The sequence below is a fragment of the Tachysurus fulvidraco genome, chromosome 1 (genome assembly GCF_022655615.1).
Source record: "Tachysurus fulvidraco isolate hzauxx_2018 chromosome 1, HZAU_PFXX_2.0, whole genome shotgun sequence".
NCBI classification, from domain to species: Eukaryota; Metazoa; Chordata; class Actinopteri; order Siluriformes; family Bagridae; genus Tachysurus; species Tachysurus fulvidraco.
The window spans coordinates 30804304-30826788 of record NC_062518.1 but is presented as its reverse complement, the minus strand read 5'-3'; the positions used below and the strand labels follow the sequence as shown (position 1 = coordinate 30826788).

General features: G+C 38.0%; 1 protein-coding gene and 1 long non-coding RNA gene across 3 annotated transcripts; one reads left to right on the top strand and one right to left on the bottom strand.

Annotated features, from left to right (window-relative positions):
* The first annotated feature begins 2217 nt into the window (after nt 1-2217).
* Nucleotides 2218-3356, top strand: LOC113657389. Its single transcript, XR_007140750.1, has 3 exons — nt 2218-2910; nt 3037-3200; nt 3293-3356. It is a non-coding gene; the product is annotated as an uncharacterized LOC113657389 (long non-coding RNA).
* A 3495-nt stretch (nt 3357-6851) lies between these two features.
* On the bottom strand, nt 6852-17029 carry LOC113662223. 2 transcript variants are annotated; one of them, XM_047800312.1, is made up of 8 exons: nt 16840-17029; nt 16591-16693; nt 11703-13671; nt 11412-11575; nt 11098-11318; nt 10779-10908; nt 8261-8361; nt 6852-8184 (listed from the first exon to the last, which is right to left on the bottom strand). In XM_047800312.1, exons 3-8 carry the CDS (start codon nt 13654-13656, stop codon nt 8055-8057), a joined length of 2700 nt encoding a protein of 899 aa, XP_047656268.1. In that variant the 5' UTR covers nt 13657-13671; nt 16591-16693; nt 16840-17029; the 3' UTR covers nt 6852-8054. The 2 variants fall into 2 exon arrangements, with proteins under 2 accessions (XP_047656268.1, XP_027032763.2); XM_027176962.2 differs by lacking the exon at nt 16591-16693.
* Between the last annotated feature and the right edge of the window lie 5456 nt (nt 17030-22485).

Below are 22485 nucleotides of genomic sequence, written 5' to 3'. Positions count from 1 at the left end.
AATTTGAGGGCTTCAGGGAGCCGCTATCAATATGTGGAGTGTCCGATAGATTTGGGATGTCTGTAATTTATTCTTCAAAAACATTCACATGTCCTGACATAATTTTTTTTTCTCAGACAACCTGAAGATTTTCAGGTTGAAAGGACCTGATTCAAATCACTTTGCTCTCAGCTGATTGGTCCAATTATGTTTCGTTTCTCTGGCGGTTTCCGTGTTTCTTACTGTATATCATTTAGAAGTCATTTTATCTATCTAAAGCAGGGGTCTCCAATCTTATCTGGAAAGGGCCGGTGTGGGTGCAGGTTTTCATTCCAACCAACCGAGCATCCTTGTACCCATATGCTACTTTTTGAAAGATATTTTAATGTTGTCAAATCAGCAAAACTGTATCAACAGAGTATCACAAAGACTCCATGAAACACCTCACTGTCCAACTGGCTGTTGGACCTTCTGACTGGAAGACCTCAGGCAGACCTCAACCATCCAGCACCATCACACTGATCACTGGGGCCCCCCAAAGGATGTGTGCTGAGCCCCGTTCTCTTCACTCTGCTGACCCACGACTGAACATCATCACATAACTCCAATCTCTTTATTAAGTTTGCGGATGACACGTCTGTGGTGGGTCTCATTAGCAACAAAGATGAGACAAACTACAGGAGCGAGGTGAGATGCCTGGCGGGGTGGTGCAATGACAACAATCTCTCTCTGAATGTGGAGAAGACGGAGGAGATTGTTGTTGACTTCGGAAAAGCGCACACTCAGCATGCTCCTCTGACCATAAACTGTGCAACTGTGGAGAGAGTGAGCAGCACCAAGAGCCAGAGCCACACCCCCATCATGCACACTTTCTACAGTGGCACCATCGAGAGCATTCTATCAATCTGCATCACTGTGTGGTATGGTGCTTGCAACGCATCCTGCCGGAAGACGCTACAGTGCATAGTGAGAGCAGCTGAGAAGGTTATTGGTGTCTCTCTCTCCTCCCTCCAGGACATTTACGAGACCCGTCTCACCCGCAAAGCCCTCTGCATTGCAGGTGATCCCACCCACCCATCACACAGCCTCTTCATTCTGCTGCCATCAGGGAGGAGACTGCGGAGTCTCCTGGCCAAGACCCACAGATTGAAGCTTCATTCATCAGGCTGTCAGTATGCCTAACTTGGTCCCTAACTTGCCCCCACCTTTCTGCCCCAGGCACCACAGTCCCACCCCACCCCACCCCTCCAGATCCCTCATCCCCTGGTCCTTCCACTCCCCCCTCCCACTAACATACGATGACATGCATTAGTCACTTTGTGCAGAATTGGGCTGCTCATTTGCACTTTATCTGACATATGCCTTGTGCTGCTTTATTTAATTTCTATTGTTAGTATTATCTGTATGCACCTTGGGACTGAGAGTAATGCAATTTCAAATTATCTGTATGTATGTACTGTACATGTGGAAGATTTGACAAAAAAGCAAAACTTGAACTTGAAAACAGAGATCTAAATCAACAGATTCATTGAGCGCTTTCCCAGAATTCCTAATGAACATAGGATAATGCCACTTAGCAGCTTACATGCTGCCATGTGCATGATGAGAGAAATTTCTCCTCAAGTATTTAACACGATCAAATGTTCATAATTGATCAAATATTTACTGCCAACTAGCAGGGAAATGTGTTCAACCACCTAATACTAAGTATTCTTTATGTGACTATGGACAAGTCCTCAAAGCAAAAGCCTGCTGCTAAAAGTCCTCACTCTGATGTGCTTGACAAGTTATGCAATGCACTTATGCCTCTCACCAATCCTAACTACTCAACTGAGGTCAGCATTCTTACTTAGGCCATCCTTAAAAATATTTTGGTTTGCAGTAACAGTAAAAAAAAAAGGTCAGGTCAGTAGGTCTATATTTTCAATGTAAAAAAAAAAAAGTAAAATTTTGGTGATGGTGATTACGTAGGTATGACTTTAAACAAATTAGCATATCGTGACGTCACTGACTGGGTCTTCAACCCGTGCCTTCGGGCGCATCATTGCAAACCTTATTTTGATGCTGGACACAATTTTTCCAGAACTTCGTGCCAAGTTAAAGCGGTGTCGAGCTGTTTTAATGAATTTTTTTCATTACCACATACTCATGTGGAGTAACCACAGTGCCTGAAAGAGTTCTTCATGCTATAGATATAGGACCAGATGATGCAATCAAAGGAAAACTCCACAAACTGGACACAAATCTCAGAAAACCCCAGCGCGCAAACACTGTAGATTGCATGAGTGAAGCATGCCATCAAAGAAGAAAAAAAGAAGGAAAAAAGACAATCAACAATCCACTATCTCAAAAGAAGATTCTGATACTGCAAAAACATCAGTTCAGGAGTCCAGTGTGCATCCATATGCAACACACATTGAGGTTTTCCCAGTAAAAAAGAAATTGGCTTTCACTGAGCCAACGTTGGAAGCCCTAGAGAAGCTTGCTAATCTTCCAGCAAGTAAGGTTTATCGCTTGTGGAATCTTACAATTGGCAATAGTTCTGAATTTGAGATAGCTAAAGGAAGTGATGGAACTTTTTCTTGGTCTGAGAGATGATGGCACTGAGGTAGCTGTCAAACTAATATTAAAGTCCCAATATCAAGACCTCGAAAATGAAGAGCAATTTTTAACGGCTTCCTCAGCTTGATAATCCTTGTATTGTGCACTATGTGGACTTTGCAGAGGATGCACATTTTGGATATCTTGCTCTTCATCTTTGTGAATACACACTGAAGGAATACATTGAAGACCATTTGCCAGAAGACACTTCTCAGCAGCTACAGGTCCTGAAGAAAATTGTAAAAGAAGTTCTTTATAGCTTAAATGCTCTTCACGGCCATGACATCAAAGTGCTTCATCGAGACATCAAACCTCAAAATGTTCTGATTGGTAGGAATCCTATTAACACTCTTGTCTGTAGAGTGACATAATTATTGACATCATTGACATAATTAAAACATATTCAACACTGGAGAATTCTTAAATTGGAATTCTGATGTTATTAATTTTTAACAGATATAACCGGAAAGGCAAGACTAGCTGATTTCGGCATAAGCCGAAGACTGAAGTTGGGGGAGATGACTTGCCGCACAAATCCTGCTGGAACAAAGTACTGGAAAGCCAGAGAGACTCTTGAAGAGGACTGTAACAGTGGCTACAAGAGGAGTTCTGACATTCAGGTACTGTATGCTCATTTTTAATATTGATTAGTAATACATAATGGATATGAAATGTGTTTGGTTTTAACTGTTGTACCTCTAAACACATTTAGGTGGCAGGAATGTTAATATATTACGTCCTCTCCCGTGGACATCATCCGTTTGGCACAGGCGCTCAAAGTGAGGGTAAAATTCTTGATGGGAAGTACTCTTTGGAACACATGGAGGATGATTTCTTGTGGCATGTCTTTGACTGTTAAGTCCTTTGTTTTTGTCTCTATTGCACGTTCAGATGGCGAGATGCTTTGTAGAACAGCAGGGCTATTTGAGATAAATTTGTGTAGACGGAGCCCTCCATGCTTGCGCATCTCTGTGGCCTCCTGTGCGAGTTGAATTGCCTTTTCAACCGTGTCTGTGCTTGTGACTCCTTCGTCCACAAAAGTCCCTTTCCATGATGTCAGATCCTGCCGGGTGTGTGTGACACAGTTCTTTAGCTAAATACTTCAGTCTATAATTTGCACACCCTGGGGATGATCTCACACCGAAAATATCATCCCTTTCAATAATGTTTTTCATGTAAGTTATATAGTCTCTTTAGTAATTTTCATCTTTGTTGTACTTTCGCTTTAAGTGTTCGAGTCTGATTTCAGCAAGCTTTCTGTCGTCGGGTAAGTGTGGTCTTTGTCCGAATGGTAGAGGCATCTCAGTGTCCTTGTTCGTTTTTTCTTATTCCCTTCTTGAGTTTGTCCAAAAAGATGAGATCCTCTTGTGAGACTGTTTTATCACTTGCCTCTGTGTCCTTAAAATCTGACTCTAGTACATAGTACATGAATAACGTCTGTGGGAGTAACAGGGGGTAATTCCTTTATTGTGATTCTATGACACAAACTTGACTGAGTTTCATTGAGCGCTGGTGTGGAGCCTCCAACGATACTCCACACCATAGGTCTGTGCAGATGGCATATTAGTGACGTGACGTACGGCTAAGTATGGTGACCCATACTCAGAGTTTCGTTCTCTGCATTTAACTCATCCGAAGTGCACACACAGCAGCGAACACACACATTGTGAACACACACCCAGAGCAGTGGGCAGCCACTTATGCTGCGGCGCCCGGGGAGCAGTTGGGGGTTCGGTGTATTGCTCAAGGGCACCTCAGTCGTGGTATTGCCGGCCCAAGACTCGAACCCAGAACCTTAGGTTTAGGAGTCAAACTCTCTAACCATTAGGCCACGACTTCCCCATGTCCCCATATGGCTCCTCACCTTCTCCTAATAGAACCTGTCTTGGAGCTAAAGTTCTGGGACAGTTAAATCCGATAAGGAGTCCAACATCACAACTCAAAAGAGGTGCTTCGAGACCTTACATATGCCTTGTGATCGTTATTGTGCAGACAAGTGGGATGCCTTCCTTTGCAAATGTCAAGTATGGCGATGGCAACAATCTGGCCCACCTTTAAGCATCCATAGCACAGTTTATTGATCAGTTGGGGAACTTTGACAACTGGTGATCTTCATCTTTACAAAACGCGCAGGGTACCTTTAATTTTGTTTTGCTTGTCTGTGCCTTGTTGTTTTGTACCGTTATGAAGACTTGTGTGGATCTGTTTGGTTTAAAGACCTTTGTGTTCCTTTTCTCATAGGATGAGCTGCGTGAGTGAAGAGCATATGAAGAAGTGACTGGGTTGCATGCAATCTCCGCTTTGAGTCCCACAAAATGTGCAAAGTCCTTAAAAGAGGGAAAATCCTTGCCGTCCATAAGTGTTACATCATTACCTGTAGATTCTAACGAGCTGCCAGCTAGTCAGGAACTTTCTGCAGCAACTTTTGATTTTCCTCACAGTCACTTAGTATTTCTAGGCCTTTTACATTTGGTGTGGCTTGGAGACATGCATTTAGAAAGTCTGAATATGTCCTTAATCCTTCTGCATCCTTTGAGCTTATTTTAGGCCATTTTGCCAGTTTGTCTCTGAAAGCTCTTTGGACAATAAAAGGCGGACCATAACGTTGGTCAAGCTTTTGCTTTGCATCCTTGTATGCCTCTTCATCACTGCGGAAGAATGTGCCCTCAAGACAATGTTGAGCTGGGCCTGTGACCTACCTTTTGAGCAAGTGAAGTTTATCAGCAGGTGAGATGCATTTGCAGTCCACAATTGAAGAGATCACTGTGGGCATTGGCACTGAGATTCTGTTTATAGCTGTACTGTTTTGAATTGCTTACACCAACTGGGAATTGTCTGTGAGAGGTGCTTGCATGACAATTTGAGGGTTTGGATTGTTTGTTGTTTGATTTGACATATGGATAGACACATTGTTTTGTGGCATTAATGGAGGTAAGCCACTACAGGGAGCTGGTGCTTCATGAGCAGATTGGTGGTCAACAGAGAAATGCATATCGTTTTAATTGTATTTGCTGATTGTCCAAATCCATATTCATTTCTCTGTCGTAGACCTCAAGTTTTGCGTGAGCAGCTTGCATTTCCTTTTCTGCCCTTAAATGCTCATGTTCTGATTCTATATCTTTAATTTTTTCCTTTTGTTTAATTTCCTCTTGCACAATTTTATATTCTGCTTCCTTTACAGCCAACTCCGCAGCTGCAACCCTTTTGGCTGTGATGCTTGAAGTGTCAGACTGCTTACCGACGCTTGACTGAGAGGGGGTACCATAGATGGAGCGGGCGTACTGTTCTGACGGTAGCTGATGAAGATGCTGCCTTTCTCTATCTTCATCAGAATCACTGTCTATACACCGCTATACATTCATTAAGTATTTTCATAATGTCCTTAGTTACTGCTTCACAAGAGTCCATTTTGCGTCTTGTGTCGGGGATGGCATAATACGCTCCCTTATTTCATTGTACACAATCATGTTCAAACCAGTGCTCTGATATGTCAGTCTGTAGGCTTTCTCTGGATGTTCTGATTAGCCCTTTCCATTGTTCATAGAGACTTATTTTTTGTGCTTTTTAATCAATTCGTTTTCAATTTTTACATTTTTGTGAACTTTAAACATATCAAACATATCACCAACGTAAGAACTTTTGACTCTTCTGAGGGGCTGCAAGTATATACAGTATAAGACATTAACCATATTTGGAATATCACGTTGTCCTATATAAACTGCACTAGCCAGAGCGCGCACGCCTCATAAAGCAAAAAAGGGGGTGTAGCTTAAGACCGTAAGTCAACTATGGCAATTCAAAATAAGACAATTCCATTTCCTGTGATAAAATATACTTATGGTTATTTACACATTATTGTATATATTATTGTTTGTGTGTGTGTGTGTGTGTGTGTGTGTGTGTGTGTGTGTGTGTGTGTGTGTGTATATATATATATATATATATATATATATATATATATATATATATACACACACAATAAAATATATATATAGTGTATATTTTATTGTATTATTGTACATATATTGTATATATAGTACATATATTGTATATATATTTTTTGTATACATTATTGTATATATGTTCAGGTTAGTGTTAGATTTAGGTCTAGCCTAGCGTTAAAGAGATGCATCAATATTTATCTAAATTACATAGGTTAACATTTTTTTTAAATTTTATATTAGATAGTGTTTTAGATTTTCATGCATGTATTTCAATTAGAAAAACATTTAATAAAAAACAATGACAGACATGACCCAACTGAACAAACCTGAAACAATGAGGTTAATTATGAACTTAATTATCTCATCCTCATTCAGTCTATTTACCATTTTGTGAATGTTTACATCTAGAAAAAGAAACATTTCCCAACAGAGTCCCATCATTATGCTTCAGACCATCCACTAGAGGGAGAATGAACATGAGAGATAATACCAGAAGCAGGAAAAGCAGGTACTGTTGTTAGTCTTCACACTGAGGCTTTTTTAATACATGTCAAAAGTTTTACCTACATATGAGAAAATTATTTACTATAAAAAGAAAAAGGAAGGACAAAATAATCTAATGCAAGACAGTAAATGCTCAACAAGCTTTGCTGATGGTTATCAGTGTAAGGAGTAACAAATGTCTCCAGCTTGACTTTTGCAAACTCAAAATGAGATTTCATACGGCTTACTCGTAATCATAAACATATGCCATGCCAGGGCAATATGTAATACAGATAAAATGAAAGTGAGTAACACCTTTGAAGTTACCTTGTATGAAGTCTGTATGAAGGCTTTAGCCGTGTGTTTTTATGCTTGTGAATCAAAGTGGGTTTTGGCTGTTGTGATAACAGTGTAAAATGACATGTCTTGGCCCAAATCTGCAGTAATTTTTAAAAATGTCAACCTCTGGCAAATATCGGAGATTTAGTCTGGTTTAGCATTAAATTTGTGATCACAAAATCTTAGAGACTGATTTATTTGAAAGTTAGACTTTCAATTACAATTAGAAATTGTATAAATCTTGTTTATCAAATCCTTACTGCCATTTTGTATCAAAAATGAAGTTTGTTAAATGCCCTTAATAATGATTACAATTTTAATCAAATTGCAGAGATCGATAGACACCACCTCCGTAATAACTACAGAATTAAGAAATATAAAAACGTAACTGGGAACTGGGAAAAAAACTCTGGTTGAAAAATATGTATAGAGATATCCAGCACCAGATCATTTCTATATACAAAGAATATAATTAGTGCATGACCATTGTGTTCACTTCAAAATTAAAGGTTAGCATAAGGTCAACTGGTGCTATTAAACAGTGTGTATGTATTATTATTAAACACAGCAGAATGTATAAAACTTACTTGATATTTTCATAAAACAATATCATGACATGTAAATATCAAAAATATATTAACAATGAATTAATATGTATCAAACAAATCACAATGACAGTGGAGACATAATTGTGCATTTTGATAGCGATCATGTCGCCGGTATCTCAGTCATAAATTCCATTGCAGTGGTCCACCCTCTCGTTTTGGCAAACATGAAAGCAGTTTCAAAAAGGTCAGGGAATAACATCATCAAATCTAAATTCTTGGCATCACCAGAGCTATTGAGACAGAACAAAAGTAATTAGTTTACATCGGTAAATTACATGGGTAAGAAATATTTTCTGTATAACTCACTAATGCTGATGCAGATTCCTTATGAAGCGCAGCAGACCAAGTGTGTTCTCTGGGTAGGGCTTTTTCTTACCATCCAATTTTTGCAAAAGCTCAGCAGGTAACTGTGGAGAAACAGGTATTATTGAAAGGTAAGTACTTTCTGATGCACAAACTAGTATTTGAGCTGAAACTTGAGCTGAAACAGTTTATAACAGTTTACTGGTAGTTTTTGTTAACGACTAAACTCTTTTATGTTAATTAAAAAATGTATAATATGACTTACTGTTTATATTTGTTTTGTTTTTATTGTATTTATATGATATTTGTGTTTTTGTAATAGAATTTTTGCCATAATAATAGCTTTTGATTGCTGACATGGTATTAAATACAATAATCAGAATCTGAATCTATTTGTAGATTCCCAAGTGATAAACAGAGACGTCAGGCATGTACAAGTTGCAGGGACACTAAACACTTTTTTTGCTTTTTTGTTTATGTGACTTTATTACATACTTATTTAATGTGGCAAACGTATTGCAGGAAAGGAATAAATAAAAGATTGAACAGTCTTTAGCACCTCAACTATCTAACTTTCACATTATGTTCCTCTCAGTTTGTGATTTGCTTCCACCTGCAAATTGCTTTGTGTATCATATTTAATAAACCAATACAATTTAAATGTTTAAATTAACATGTATAGTCACACCATTGTAGCAGTGTTGCATGCAGTAAGCTAAGGTAAGTAGTGATTGTTCATTTGAAGTTTACTCAAGTGGAAGAATGTAACTAATAAACTTACACCTATTAGCATTATTCATTATATTTTAAAAAAAGTAGATTATCTTAATATCAAAACCTTAAATTTTCTCTGGACTTAATGATAAATACATGTCTGACCTTTGGAACAAACCAAAAAAAAACTAGAAATTGCATTCATGATGATTTATGGTGATTTTATTTCTTTGCCTACATTGATGCTAATGCATTAAGAGGAGGGGGTCCCTGTACCAAGATGGCGGCTCAATTGACGCATTCGTTCCAATGTACTGCCGTATACAAGGCGACATCTCGTGTATATATCTATGATGTGTTTTGTGCAACGATTCATACAACCCGGAAAAGGTAGGTATAGTTTGTGAATGGAAACTTACCAATCATTGGACAAGACACCTGTCATTCAAAATATACAGGTGAATGAAAGGTGTCTCGTCTGATGATTGGTAAGTTTCCATTCACAAATTATACCTACCTCTTCCGGGTTGTCTGACTTGTCGTTGTGTTTTCGGATTTGTTAATGTGTTTTCGGATTCATTAATGTGTTTTGCACGTCTCTGCCACCGTAGAAAACAGTCGGCCGAATAATAAACATAAATCAAAACAAAAAACAAAACAAACGTGTAGCCAATGAGCAGAAAGGGGCAGGGCTTGTCAATATGCGGCAGAGAGAGTGTTCAGTGCGCATGTGTGACATTAGCAGAAAGCGGTTTTAGCATTGACATGGAGGATAAAGACAAACAAAGAAAGAAGGCTTACGATAAGGCAAGAAGTAGGACATGTTAATATAGGATCAGCTTTCCAGCGATGGAGAGAACTGAAGGAGTGGGAAGTAAAGTTGGCCGCATATTCACAGATTGGAGTTTCCCGAGTCAATAACTCGTGAGCTAAACGCTGTTACTACACAAATAACACCTCTTTTCTATCGTAGTAATGTAGAGAGGCAGCTACAACCGTGTTTTGTGTAGTAACAGCGTTTAGCTCACAAGTTATTGACTCGGGAAACTCCAATCTGTGAATATGCGGCCAACTTTACTTAAGAAGGTTGCTTTTTTTCTTCTCGATAGGTTAGTAACGTTGGTTTTGCCTAGTAGTTAATGTTAATTATTGTTTTCTAGGAACAGTTAAAAATGTTTTTATTTATATCAATCACAACTCATCAATCATGTAAAGATATTTGACTGGTGGCCATCCAAATCAATGATTAAGAGCACATGTTAATCCTATTTCTGTAAAATGTTTGTGAAAATTAAATGGAATGTAAATCTCCCAAGAAATTCTGTAAAGATACCAAATACTTTGTCTATCAATATATACTTAATACACTTCTGCTAATGCAAGAATATTGTGTTTGTTTGTTTTTTTACACACCAAGCCATGCCCCTCCATAAGCCTCTCCCCATAACCAAAGCCCCACCCCCAGAATCTCACTCTAAGCTGAACTCAAAAGTTGGCACCCCTGGTTTTGCTTTGTTTCACTAATATATGCCATCCTTTGCATGATTATGCTTGTGTGTCATTTTTGCTTGTTTGTTTATCTGCAACCGTATTGTTCTTCCCTTCAGCTATGATAAAGACACATTTCTTTCCAGTATTTGCCTGGGTTACATATGTATGTGTGGGCGGCGCTATCAATACAGGGGTGGGACCCATTTGGGTTAGGGGTGTGTTTGTTTTGGTGATTTCAAATGTCGACATTGGCTTTCAAAAATCGGAGACCCTGCCTTTAAGTCAGTAATAAAGAGTGAAATTTGGTTGGACTCACTTTTGTTTTCCAGTCTGTGAAACTTTTCCCTGCTGTAACAGCCTCTATAGCAAGAAGGAGTTCTGGGCCAGCGTTGCGGCAGTTATCCACTTCCTTTTCATTACCCAGCTTGTTTAAGTAGTCCAATTTACTGAAAATTTTATATAATAAAGCAACATACCATGCATTTTTTTGCAGTGAATTGGAAGAAAATGATTTGAAATGCAACTCACATATACTATGCAATTTTAATTTATAACAGTTTTTATTCATAAACACTTCTAATCAGTGTGCATTCATTTAAAAAACAAACAAACATACAAACAAAAGCTTGTCTTACTCTTTATTTGTCCAAAAGAATGGGTGGCGAAGGGTTTCCTCTACATTAGGTCTGTCCTTTGGTTCATAACTGATCATCCACTTCACCAGGTCCTTTGCCAGTTCATCCTCCACGTGTTCCAAAGAGTACTTCCCATCAAGAATGTTACTCTCACATCGAGCACCTGTGCCAAATGGATGTTGTCCACGGGAGAGGATGTAATATATTAACATTCCTGCCACCTAAATGTGTTTAGAGGTACAACAGTTAAAACCAAACACTTTTTAATATCCATTATGTATTATTAATCAATATTAAAAATGAACATACAGTACCTGAATGTCAGAACTCCTCTTGTAGCCACTGTTACAGTCCTCTTCAAGCGTCTCTCTGGCTTTCCAGTACCTTGTTCCAGCAGGATTTGTGCGGCAAGTCGTCTCCCCCAACTTCAGTCTTCGACTTATGCCGAAATCAGCTAGTCTTGCCTTTCCGGTTATATCTGTTAAAAATTAATAACATCAGAATTCCAATTTAAGAATTTTCCAGTGTTGAATATGTTTTTAATTATGCCAATGATGTCAATAATTATGTCACTCTACAGACAAGAGTGTTAATAGGATTCCTACCAATCAGAACATTTTGAGGTTTGATGTCTCGATGAAGCACTTTGGTGTCATGGCCGTGAAGAGCATTTAAGCTATAAAGAACTTCTTTTACAATTTTTTTCAGGACCTGTAGCTGCTGAGAAGTGTCTTCTGGCAAATGGTCTTCAATGTATTCCTTCAGTGTGTATTCACAAAGTTGAAGAGCAAGATATCCAAAATGTTCATCCTCTGCAAAGTCCACATAGCGCACAATACAAGGATTATCAAGCTGAGGAAGCCGTAAAAATTGCTCTTCATTTTTGAGGTCTTGATATTCGGACCTGTACATTCGTTTGACAGCTATCTCAGTGCCATCATCTCTCAGACCAAGAAAAACACGAGTTCCATCACTTCCTTTAGCTATCTCAAATTCAGAACTATTGCCAATTGTAAGATTCCCCAGGCGATAAACCTTACTTGCTGGAAGGTTAGCAAGCTTCTCTAGCTTGGGCTTCCAACGTTGGCTCAATGAAAGCCAATTTCTTTTAACTGGTAAATCCTCAGTGTGTGTTGCATATGGATGCACACTGGACTCCTGAACTGATGTTTTTGCAGTATCAGAATCTTCTTTTGAGATAGTGGATTGTTGATTGTCTTTCTTTTTTTTCTTCTTCTTTTTTTTCTTCTTTGATGGCATGCTGTCTGCTGCATCGCCCATGCAATCTACAGTGTTTGAGTTTTGGGGATTTCTGAGATTTGTGTCCAGTTTGTGGAGTTTTTCTTTAAGTGCATCATCTGGTCCTATATCTACAGCATGAAGAACTCTTTCAGGCACTGAGGTTACTCCACATGAGTTAATGTGCTCTGGGACAAACTTGTGTAGGTCAGCAAATAAACGGTAAGTATAAATTCTGACATCAGTTAAGTTGTTAGGATTGGTGAGAGGCATAAGTGCATCGCATAACTTTTCAAGCACATCAGAGTGAAGACTTTCAGCAGCAGGCTTTTGCTTTGAGGACTTGTCCATAATTACATAAAGAATACTTAGTATTAGGTGATTGAACATATTTCCCTGCACTGTAGTTGGCACTAAACATTTGATCAAAATGGGTACGATCGTGTTAAATATTTGAGGGGAAATTTCTCCCATCATGCAAATGACAGCATGTAAGCTGTTAAGTGGCATTATCCTATGTTCATCAGGAATTCTGGGAAAGCGCTCAATGAATCCGTTGATGTAGATCTCTGTTTTCTTTGAGTCTTTCAACCACTTTGTGCTACTCTCTTGATACAGTTCTGCTGATTTGACAACATTAAAATATCTTTCAAAAAGTAGCATATGGGTACAAGGATGCTCCTCAAAAAATTTTTCCCTACAGAAGTTAAAAACCTCTGTCTGAGTTTTTCTGGGAACCATAGTAGCAAAAGTGAAAAACATTTTGCATTTTTCTACAGCTTCATTTCCTGCATGTAATCTATTAATAAGATTCTCTACTTTTTCATCCAAATCCAGAAATCCCTTCCCATAATTTCTTTCAGGGTTTGCACCAGCTTTTATAAGTGCTTCAATCACATCCAGTCTGTCTTTACTGGCAGCTAACTGTAATGGTGTATAAGCTTGTTGTTGATGACCATCTGGATTAGCTTTTGCAGCTATTAATCTTCTCACAATATTCAGTGGAACTCCTTGATTATTTGCAGCATAGTGCAGAGATGTTAGGCAATTTGTGGATAGTATGTTGGGATCAGCTTTTTCTATCAATAGAAATTCACAAATCTCTTCATTCCCACATGCAACTGCTGCAGTCAGGAGGGAAACGTCATCTTTCCAGGTTGCTGAAGAGTACAGTCCATTAATATTGGATTTACTAACACGGTTCTTTAATTTATTTGCTTTGTTGTCAACAATGCACTGTATTAACGGATGCGTTTCCCTTGGCTTAACTTCAACAGGAACCGAAATAGGAACTGGAATGGACCATATTTGGAATGCCATTGATTCTTAAATGTTCTGTGGAGATAAATTGTGGTGGTATGGGTTATTACTTCAGCTTTATCACTTCACATCCATACATTTTAAGAACCTTCATTCTACTGAAAAAAACAACACTTATTTAGACATAGAATTTATAGAATGTGACTTACAAATAGCAAACTTCTATTTAACCAAAATTGAAAATAATTTCTAACAGTAGATGGTACAACATTTGAAAACATTTTTGTATTGGTGCACACTGCAAATGGGTTTGATTTATTACTTAAGCAATTAATTATTTTGTTTATGATCATTTAGAAACTCTCTCAACTATAAGAAATTGTGTTAACTGTATATTTTACATATTTTATAAGTACAATTGAAAACTGCTTTACGTTAGAAGTTTTTTGTCTTTTCAAACATCTCCATTCAGCCAAATGTTCACTAGGTTCACACTAAGAATTGTGAACTTGTTTCTATCAAGCATAATGAGACTAAGTTTGTTAATCATTATGCCAACCTAATGAAAATGCTTTGCCCATAAAAGCTTGACAGTTTGAGTAGCAGAATTACAATAGTAATTGAGTTATTGTGGTTAACAAACATCATTTTTATAGGCCTTCTTCTTCCTGATAATAAAATGGTTACTGTCTTTACAGTTAAAATCTTTTCTAGGTCATTTATACTGTACATGAATGTCATGTGGCAGACACCCTTATCCAGAGCAACTTACATTTATCTCATTTATAAAACTTTATAACGCTTAAGCACAGCAAAGCTTTGTAACACAAAGTCACACAAAGATACTTAGTATTAGGGTAGTTGACGTGACATGGCTTTTTCACTGTCACAGAAGATAAAACATAATTTATTTCACATTTTCATAATTTAGAACACTGTAAATGGTTAAACATTTTCTTGTTTTATATGAATTTGTTGTTTTAATACCCAAGTTATAGTTAGTTTTTTTTAGAACTTTGAGCCAAATCTCAAAATTGTCCTATGGTGTGACGGTAGACAACATTATTTCATAAATATTACATTTTATAAATAAAGAAAATATGTTTAAAAATCTTAATGAACACTCCTGGCATAATTGTGCAAGTGTCTATTTCACTAAGTGGCCATCACTTTTCATATACATACATTTCTAAAAGTGTAGGAATTTCATAAATTTTGTCACAGAAAAAAATGTCCTTTGGTGTTATGCAAAAACCTAATTTTAATTTGGGCAATATCATGGACAACTACATTTAATTGAAAGATCCCACTCAAGGTCATGTGACTGAAGACCCCTATGAAGGCCATGAGAAGTGCACATGGTAAGTATTTCTCTCAGAATTGTTTAAATATTGAACTATGTTTTAAGACCACTGAAGTTGTTAAGTTTTTTTGTCCTTTGGTGTGACACCATTCATCTATTCATGGTGAAAATTATTCTAATTAGTACTTTCATGTAAAATAAATATCACTTTAAGAAATTAATGTTTTTATAATGTGAACAATTCTGTCTCAAGTATTTATTTTATGTTATTTAATATAATTTCTTAGTACTTTTTAAATGTCACACCATAGGACACATTTACAGTATTGTTGATTGAAAAAGTGAAAAAAATATGTGGTCATTGACAAAATGAGTGACCAGTACTATTTTCTGAAACTGCAGTTTTCATACTCCACAAATATATGTAATTTACAAATATATGTAACTTATATGTATCTTAAAAAGTTATGCTTTCCAAAAAAAGTACTTTTACTTGGTCATTTGTCAACTACCCATTAGATGATTGAAATGTACTATACTAGTTGTCAGTAAACATTTGCTCAAAATGGCTCTGATCACATTAAATATTTGAGGGGAAATTTCTCTCATCATGCAAATTACAGCACATTAACTGCCAGTATCCTACATTCATAATTAATTTTGGGACAGCATCAGATAAATCCATCGATGTATGTATCTGTTTGTTTAGATGTCTGTCCCATAATCTATCCATCTCACACAGAACCAACCAGCTACAAAGCCATGCACTCCACAGAAACTTCCCTTTTGAATGTCACTAAGAAACTACATGCTGCTACAGTAGATCAGACAATCTGTCATCTGTCCTCATCCTCCATGAACATTTGGCAATGTTTGGCACCGTCATCCACAAGACTCTATTGTCCACCCTCAACAGTTTTGGAATTCATGGAGCAGCATGGCAATGGTTTGCTTCCTACCTTCAAAACTGTAACATGGAGATGATCAGCATCTGCTCTATATCTCTACTGCGGTCCTGCAAAAGCTCAGTACATAGCCCAGATCTTTCCTTTCCCAACACTCACTCTTTTGGTGAGGTTATATCATATATAATATGGGTTTTCTTTCTACTGCTATGCCATTGACATTCAACTTCTTCTCCTTCCTTTCCTCATCCTAATCTCAGCATGTCTAGCAGACACATATTCATGGATGACAGATGAGCTATAAATTTATACAATATTTTGGGATGATGTTGAAGATTTTAACAATTTATTATTGTTAAATTGGATGGGTCTGATATAATGATATATGTTAATGATTGTGGGATAGAAAAGGATAAAGCATGTTATTCAATTATACTAACTATATTTCTCTTGTTGTTATCTATGCACAAAAAACGTAGCGTTCACAGTGTTTAAATGTCTGAATAAACCGGAAGAGGCTCAGTATTCGAGCGAGGTTTCGCCTCTGGTGGCTGGACGAGTGACGACGTGACGTGACATACAGCTAAGTATGGTGAACCATACTCAGAAGAAGGCGTGGATATTACACCTTGAAACAAAGCCTACTGAATAACAACAATTACTTTTTATTGTATTTCTTTTATTCGTTTGTGTATTTATTATAATATAAAAAGTGTGTGTGTGTGTGTGTGTGTGTGTGTGTGTGTGTGTGTGTGTGTGTGTGTGTGTGTGTGTTATATTACCTACCGGCAGAGTTTTAGACTTATGATATCCTTAGTCTGTGACCTAACAAACCAGTATCAATGTATAAGTTGAGAGACTTCAAAGCACTTGCTCATTTAGCTTCTACCTAAGGGTGTCGGCCAAAAAAGTCAAAATTTAATTCATGTGACATCAAAAGATGGTTTCAAACAAGAACTCACTAAAATTAAGTTCTGGTTTATATAAATAAATAGTACTGATATTTCAAGTAAATAAAATAATAGCCATACTTACTTATTTTCGGAGTGTAAATAGGTTGTGTGATTCAGAGTATAGATGAGAACAGAACTGAAAATGACAATCGTCCGAATTTCCTTCCTTTAGATAAAATGACTGGTATGTGATCTACAGTAAGAAACACGGAAACAGCCAGAGAAACGAAACGAAACCCAACTCGCGGACCAATCAGCTGAGAGCAAAGTGATCTTACACAGACTCAAAAAAAAAAAAAAATTGACAGACTGTATATTTATAATCACACCCTTCAGTCAGTGTCATCCACACGAGGATGAGGTTCCTCACAAGGTTTCTTCCTCTACCATCTGAGGGAGTTTTTCCTCGTCACAGTCGCCTGATTCACCTCAGACTTGCTCATTGTGGATAAATACAAACACATTTAAAACATTTAAATATATCTAATATTAATCTTGAATTTTTTTGTTTTATGTTTATCTTTTGTAAAGCTGCTTTGTGACAATGTCAATTGTTAAAGTGCTATTCAAATAAATTTGAATTTATGACTAACTTCTTATAAGAAATTAAAGTCTATAGAGACTTTAAAGTATGCATTCAATTGCAAGCTATCAAATAAATAACACAAAATATACCTTATTTTGATGAAAATCACAGAGACTTAATAGATGTCAATGCTTATGCCCTTTTTTAGTGTTTGTAGTAATGGTTTCACCGTTTGTGGCGAATCTTGTGGAGCTGTAAAAGAAGATAAAAAAAAAGGACATTTTTGGGACTGACACACAATCCCTTATATTTTTGTGATAAACGTCTATAAGAAAGATATAAAAATTTGGCAGATAGTATAGCTCATCTTTACCAGCTTCTTGAGCCACACATTACAAATCTGACATGCCAAAGCCACACGATTACTTATGAGAGAACATCAGGTGAGAACATCAGCAAGCATACAGCCTGCTAATAGCTTTTAAGGTACCAATAGCAATTGTTAGCCATATATTTGGCCAACCAATTAAGAATGATTTTATGTTAAAGATCACGCACACGTGCAGACGATGCAATTTCAGTAGACTTAGGTGAGCATGAAGCTGATTTTGTGAAACGAAAATCCACTTACTTCCTCAATGTTCAGGTGCAGTCTTTTTAAATGCCTTTTTCTTTGTCTTTGACTGATCAGGGTCTTATCATATCCTATGTGATTGTAATCTAACTATAACACTGGCATAAATTGAGAATGAACCAGAACAAATTTACATCTTCAAATTTACTTTGCAAGTCACTGAAGGTTTTCCTCAGAGGGCACAATATTTCATACTCCTCCCATTGCCAGGGGCTGCGGCAGAGAATTTTGAATGCACGTGCTGAAGGGAACGACAATTTATTTACAAGGCGAGCTAAACCATTACAAATAATATTTACATAATAGGTCTTGGGCTTATATTTTTAGTCATTTTATTTCTCAACGATTTGCAAATACATTAATTGAACACTTCAGAATTTCATTCATTCATTCATTCATTTTCTACCGCTTTATCCGAACTACTCGGGTCACGGGGAGCCTGTGCCTATCTCAGGCGTCATCGGGCCTCAAGGCAGGATACACCCTGGACGGATACACCCTGGACCAACCCATCGCAGGGCACACACACACTCTCATTCCTTCAGAATTTCAGTCAATGGAAATACAACAAACACCTATAGCACCAGGGTTATTTTTAGATAGGTACTATTTAATAATAGTTACCAGTTAATATTGAGAGTCCTGAACAACCAGGACAGTGCAACTTAATTTTCTTCATTTTATGAAATTAAAGAAGCACTCAAATAACAAACTTCAATAATCTTTGAATGATTTTGCATATATACATAAAAACACCGGGTAGTTACCAGATAATACCACTTATAAAGTCTCAAATCAGGACAATGTGGTGGTTGTTGTGGTTGATGGCAAATTTATCAATGATGCTTTCAGCATCCAGGGCCTTCGCTCTTCGAGTATTTATGGCCAAAAGTGCTAAGTTGCTGTCTCAACAATCCAACAATCGGAACAATCAACATCTGAACCGTTCAGGCTGAGGTATGTTTATATTTTCATTTTCACTAGAAGTGAAGCATACTAAGTGGAGCTAAAGGATGGGGTATCTGCCATGCTAGGTTAGAAACAGTAGAATGAGATTAGTGTTGATCTCTCTCTCCATCTACAGAGATGCTCAATGCAGGCTGCGGGTAAGGCCATGGCTACTATAGTCATTCAGGATAGAACATGTTGGCTTAACCTGGCTATTCTTTCAGACAGGGAAAAGGAAGCCATTCTGGATGCTCCAGTTGTCTCAGAGGGCATTTTTGGTTCGCTTCTGACACAGATGCAAAAGAGATGTGAGGGAAAAGAAGCGGGACGACGAGGCTTTGCAGCACTGTGGCCAACGCTGATGGCCACAACCACCCCATGCACACACTTCCAACCCTCATCTGTTCAGTGTTCAAGAGGGAACGAGTTTGAAGATTCCCAGATGTTCTGTGGGGACAACAGAGCTGTTCGGGGCCAGAGAGCACACAGAAGTAAAGAGAACGAGAGATGCTGCAGTGGTGCACACCCACCCACTAGTCACAAGCACTTTACACTCTCGAACTTTACACTCTCAAAGTTGAGAGTTTGTTGAGAGCATGGCTGTCAGAGGAGAAAGTGGAAAAAATTCACTTCTGTTTAGCCATGTTTTGGATGAGAAACAATGTTTCTGTTTCTTTCGCACAAGTTTCAGGCTGTTGGGGCTGATGGCCTCTGCCTTAATAGTCGTTCCTTTAGGCAGACCAGTTATGAGGGAGTTATAGTGCTGGGTTGCTTCGCTAAGGCTAGACCCCTTACTGCTGTCTCAGAGGAGGGTCAGGATGAAGTCAGCAGCGGTGTCGACACTGTACCAGTGGAGACACCCATCCTTTGTGATCAAAGGAGTGCCCATGGGCGTCGTTCAGGCCAGAAAGGTTATAACGACGGATGTGCTGTTGTCCAGTTGGGGGGGCATTTTCGAGGGCAGATCAGTAACTGGGAGATGGGGCTGACATCTGGCCAATCTTTACATAAATTATATGAAAATGCTGGTAGTTTTTTTTTTTTTGTCACTGAGGCATTTTCTTCGATTCCTAAAGGGACACCATGTTTGCTGGTGGCACACTACAGTGGTGGCATATATAAACTGTCCGGGAGGTCTCAGATCACTCCTCTTACACATGTTGGCTCGTAGACTAATACTGTGGGCCAGTTCCAACCTCTTATCTCTGATAGCAATGCATGTACCAGGGGTAACAAACTGGGGTGCTGATCTGCTTTCCAGGGGTAATCCTCTCTACAGGGACTGGAAACTGAACAGGGAAGTGGTCAAACAGATTTGGTGCAAATACGGCAGGGCAACCACAGACCTGTTCAAGGCATGGGACAACCTTTTTGCATTTCCACCGGTAGCATTAATATCCCTTCTCAACAGAGTGAGGACGAAGGGATTGAGACTGCATGTAGCTCTTGAGCTAAAAGCGTGCTATTCCCCACCAAGGAATTCACCAGGTCAGCAAAGGTTGAATTCCTTATGCACAGTGTTTGCTCTGAGTATTTAGGTAGACAGAACTGGAAGGTTCAGAGAAAGTAATCAGCTGTTTTTGTCTTGCGTTAAACCACATTTGTGAAGACTAATCACGAAACAGCAATTATCAAACTGGATATTGGAATTCATATCCCTGGTGTATTCCAGTAAGGGTCTTACAGCTCCACCTGGTTTACGTGCACACTCAACAAGGGGGATGTCAACTTCGTGGGCTCTCTTTAAAGGGGTTACTTTACAGGATATTTGTGAGGTGCAGAGTTGGTCCTCACCACACACCTTTGCAAGATTTTATAAACTTGATGTTACAGCGCAGACACTATCACATACTGTACTGTATGTAGGATCTTGAGTTCTTACTTATCATTCCCAGGATATTTGTCTTGAATTGGTTGGCAGGTGTGTTCGTAACAGGCTATCTGGCAATACAGGACTATGGAAATCCCATATGAGACACTGAAATGTATTGAAGGAGAACTATATTTTACTTGCATAACCCCGGTTCTCTGATAGCATTAAGTGAGGTGTCTCCCCAGATCACCATCCTTGCTGTGTGAAGTGAGGAATAACATGAACATATCTGCCAGACAATAGGGGCTGGCGTAATGTGATACACGAAATATGCGGAAGGGGCATATCCCGTTGTACAATAAGACACCTTACTTAATGCTATCACAGAGTTACACAAGTAACCTATAGTTTTTATTTACTCTTTAACAGAACAAATGTGAATTCAACTTGAAGGATGTGATTGCTGAAATTGTTGAGGACCTTATGATACTCACACAGTATCTTTCATTTCTTGCATGCAATTTATTAATAAGATTCTCTACCTTCCGATCCAAATCTGTTTTTTCCCCATAATTTCTTTCAGCGTTTGCACCAGCTTCTATAAGTGCTTCGATCACATCCAGTCTGTCTTTACTGGCAGCAAACTGTAATGGTGTAAATGGTTGTTGTTGGTGACCATCTGGATTAGCTTTTGAAGCTATTAATCTTCTCACAATATTCAGTGGAACTCCTGGAGTATTTGCAGCATAGTGCAGAGATGTTAGGCAATTTCTGGAAAGTAGAAAGTTTCTCTTTCTCTCAGTAGAAAGTTACAAATCTCTTCATTCCCCCTACAACTACTGCAGTCAGGAGGGAAACATCATCATTCCAGCAGATGTGTTTTCCTTGGCGTAACTTCAACAGGAACCTGAACAGGAAGAGGAATGGACCAAATACAATGGTCCATTCCGCTTCCTGTTCAGGTTCCTGTTGAAGTTACGCCAAGGAAAACACATCTGCTGGAATGATGATGTTCTTAAATGTTCTGTGGAGATGAATTGTGGTGGTATGGGTTATCACTTCAGCTTTATATATATATACATATATTCATACAAATGTATTTGTTTTAATTTTGATTAAAAATAAAAAATGCTTCCTTATTATTTAAGTGTAATGCAAAAAATAAATAAATAAATAAATAAATAAATAAATAAATAAATGCAAAACCTTTTTGTAGAGTTCTTACTAAAACCTTCAAAAATGTATTCAAAGGGACAATCTGAAATTCTAGCCATTGTGGATAATTATGACACTTCCCTGCTAGACCACTAGTAGAGGTATACTGTAATCAGCCATTATGAGACAAAGTTTGTTAATCATTATTTATTAGTTTTGTTAGTATTTGGTTTTCTCAGTTCTCATTAGTAAATTGTTCAGCACTGTGAAAAAAAAGAATATTCTGTATATGTACCTGTCTTTAACCCTGTGACAATACAGAAAGCGAGACCCAAAAATAAATGCCATACTGTAGAATACTGGCAGTGCTGTATAAGCGTTTCACATGTTCACGTGACATGATTGTTGATGCCACATAGGCTGGTCTGAGTATTTCTATATTGCACAAAAGTCACTTAGAATGCAATAAAGAAAACATCCAGTGATCAGCATTTCTTCTAATGGAAATGCCTTGTTGATGAGAGAGCAGTACAGAAATGTATCCCCAAATGCACAATATGTAAATCCTTGAGTTATATGAGCTAAAACAGCAGAAGACTTCGCAGGTTCTGTTGGGTTCAGGCAGCCCACCACAGAAACTCATTTAGACTCC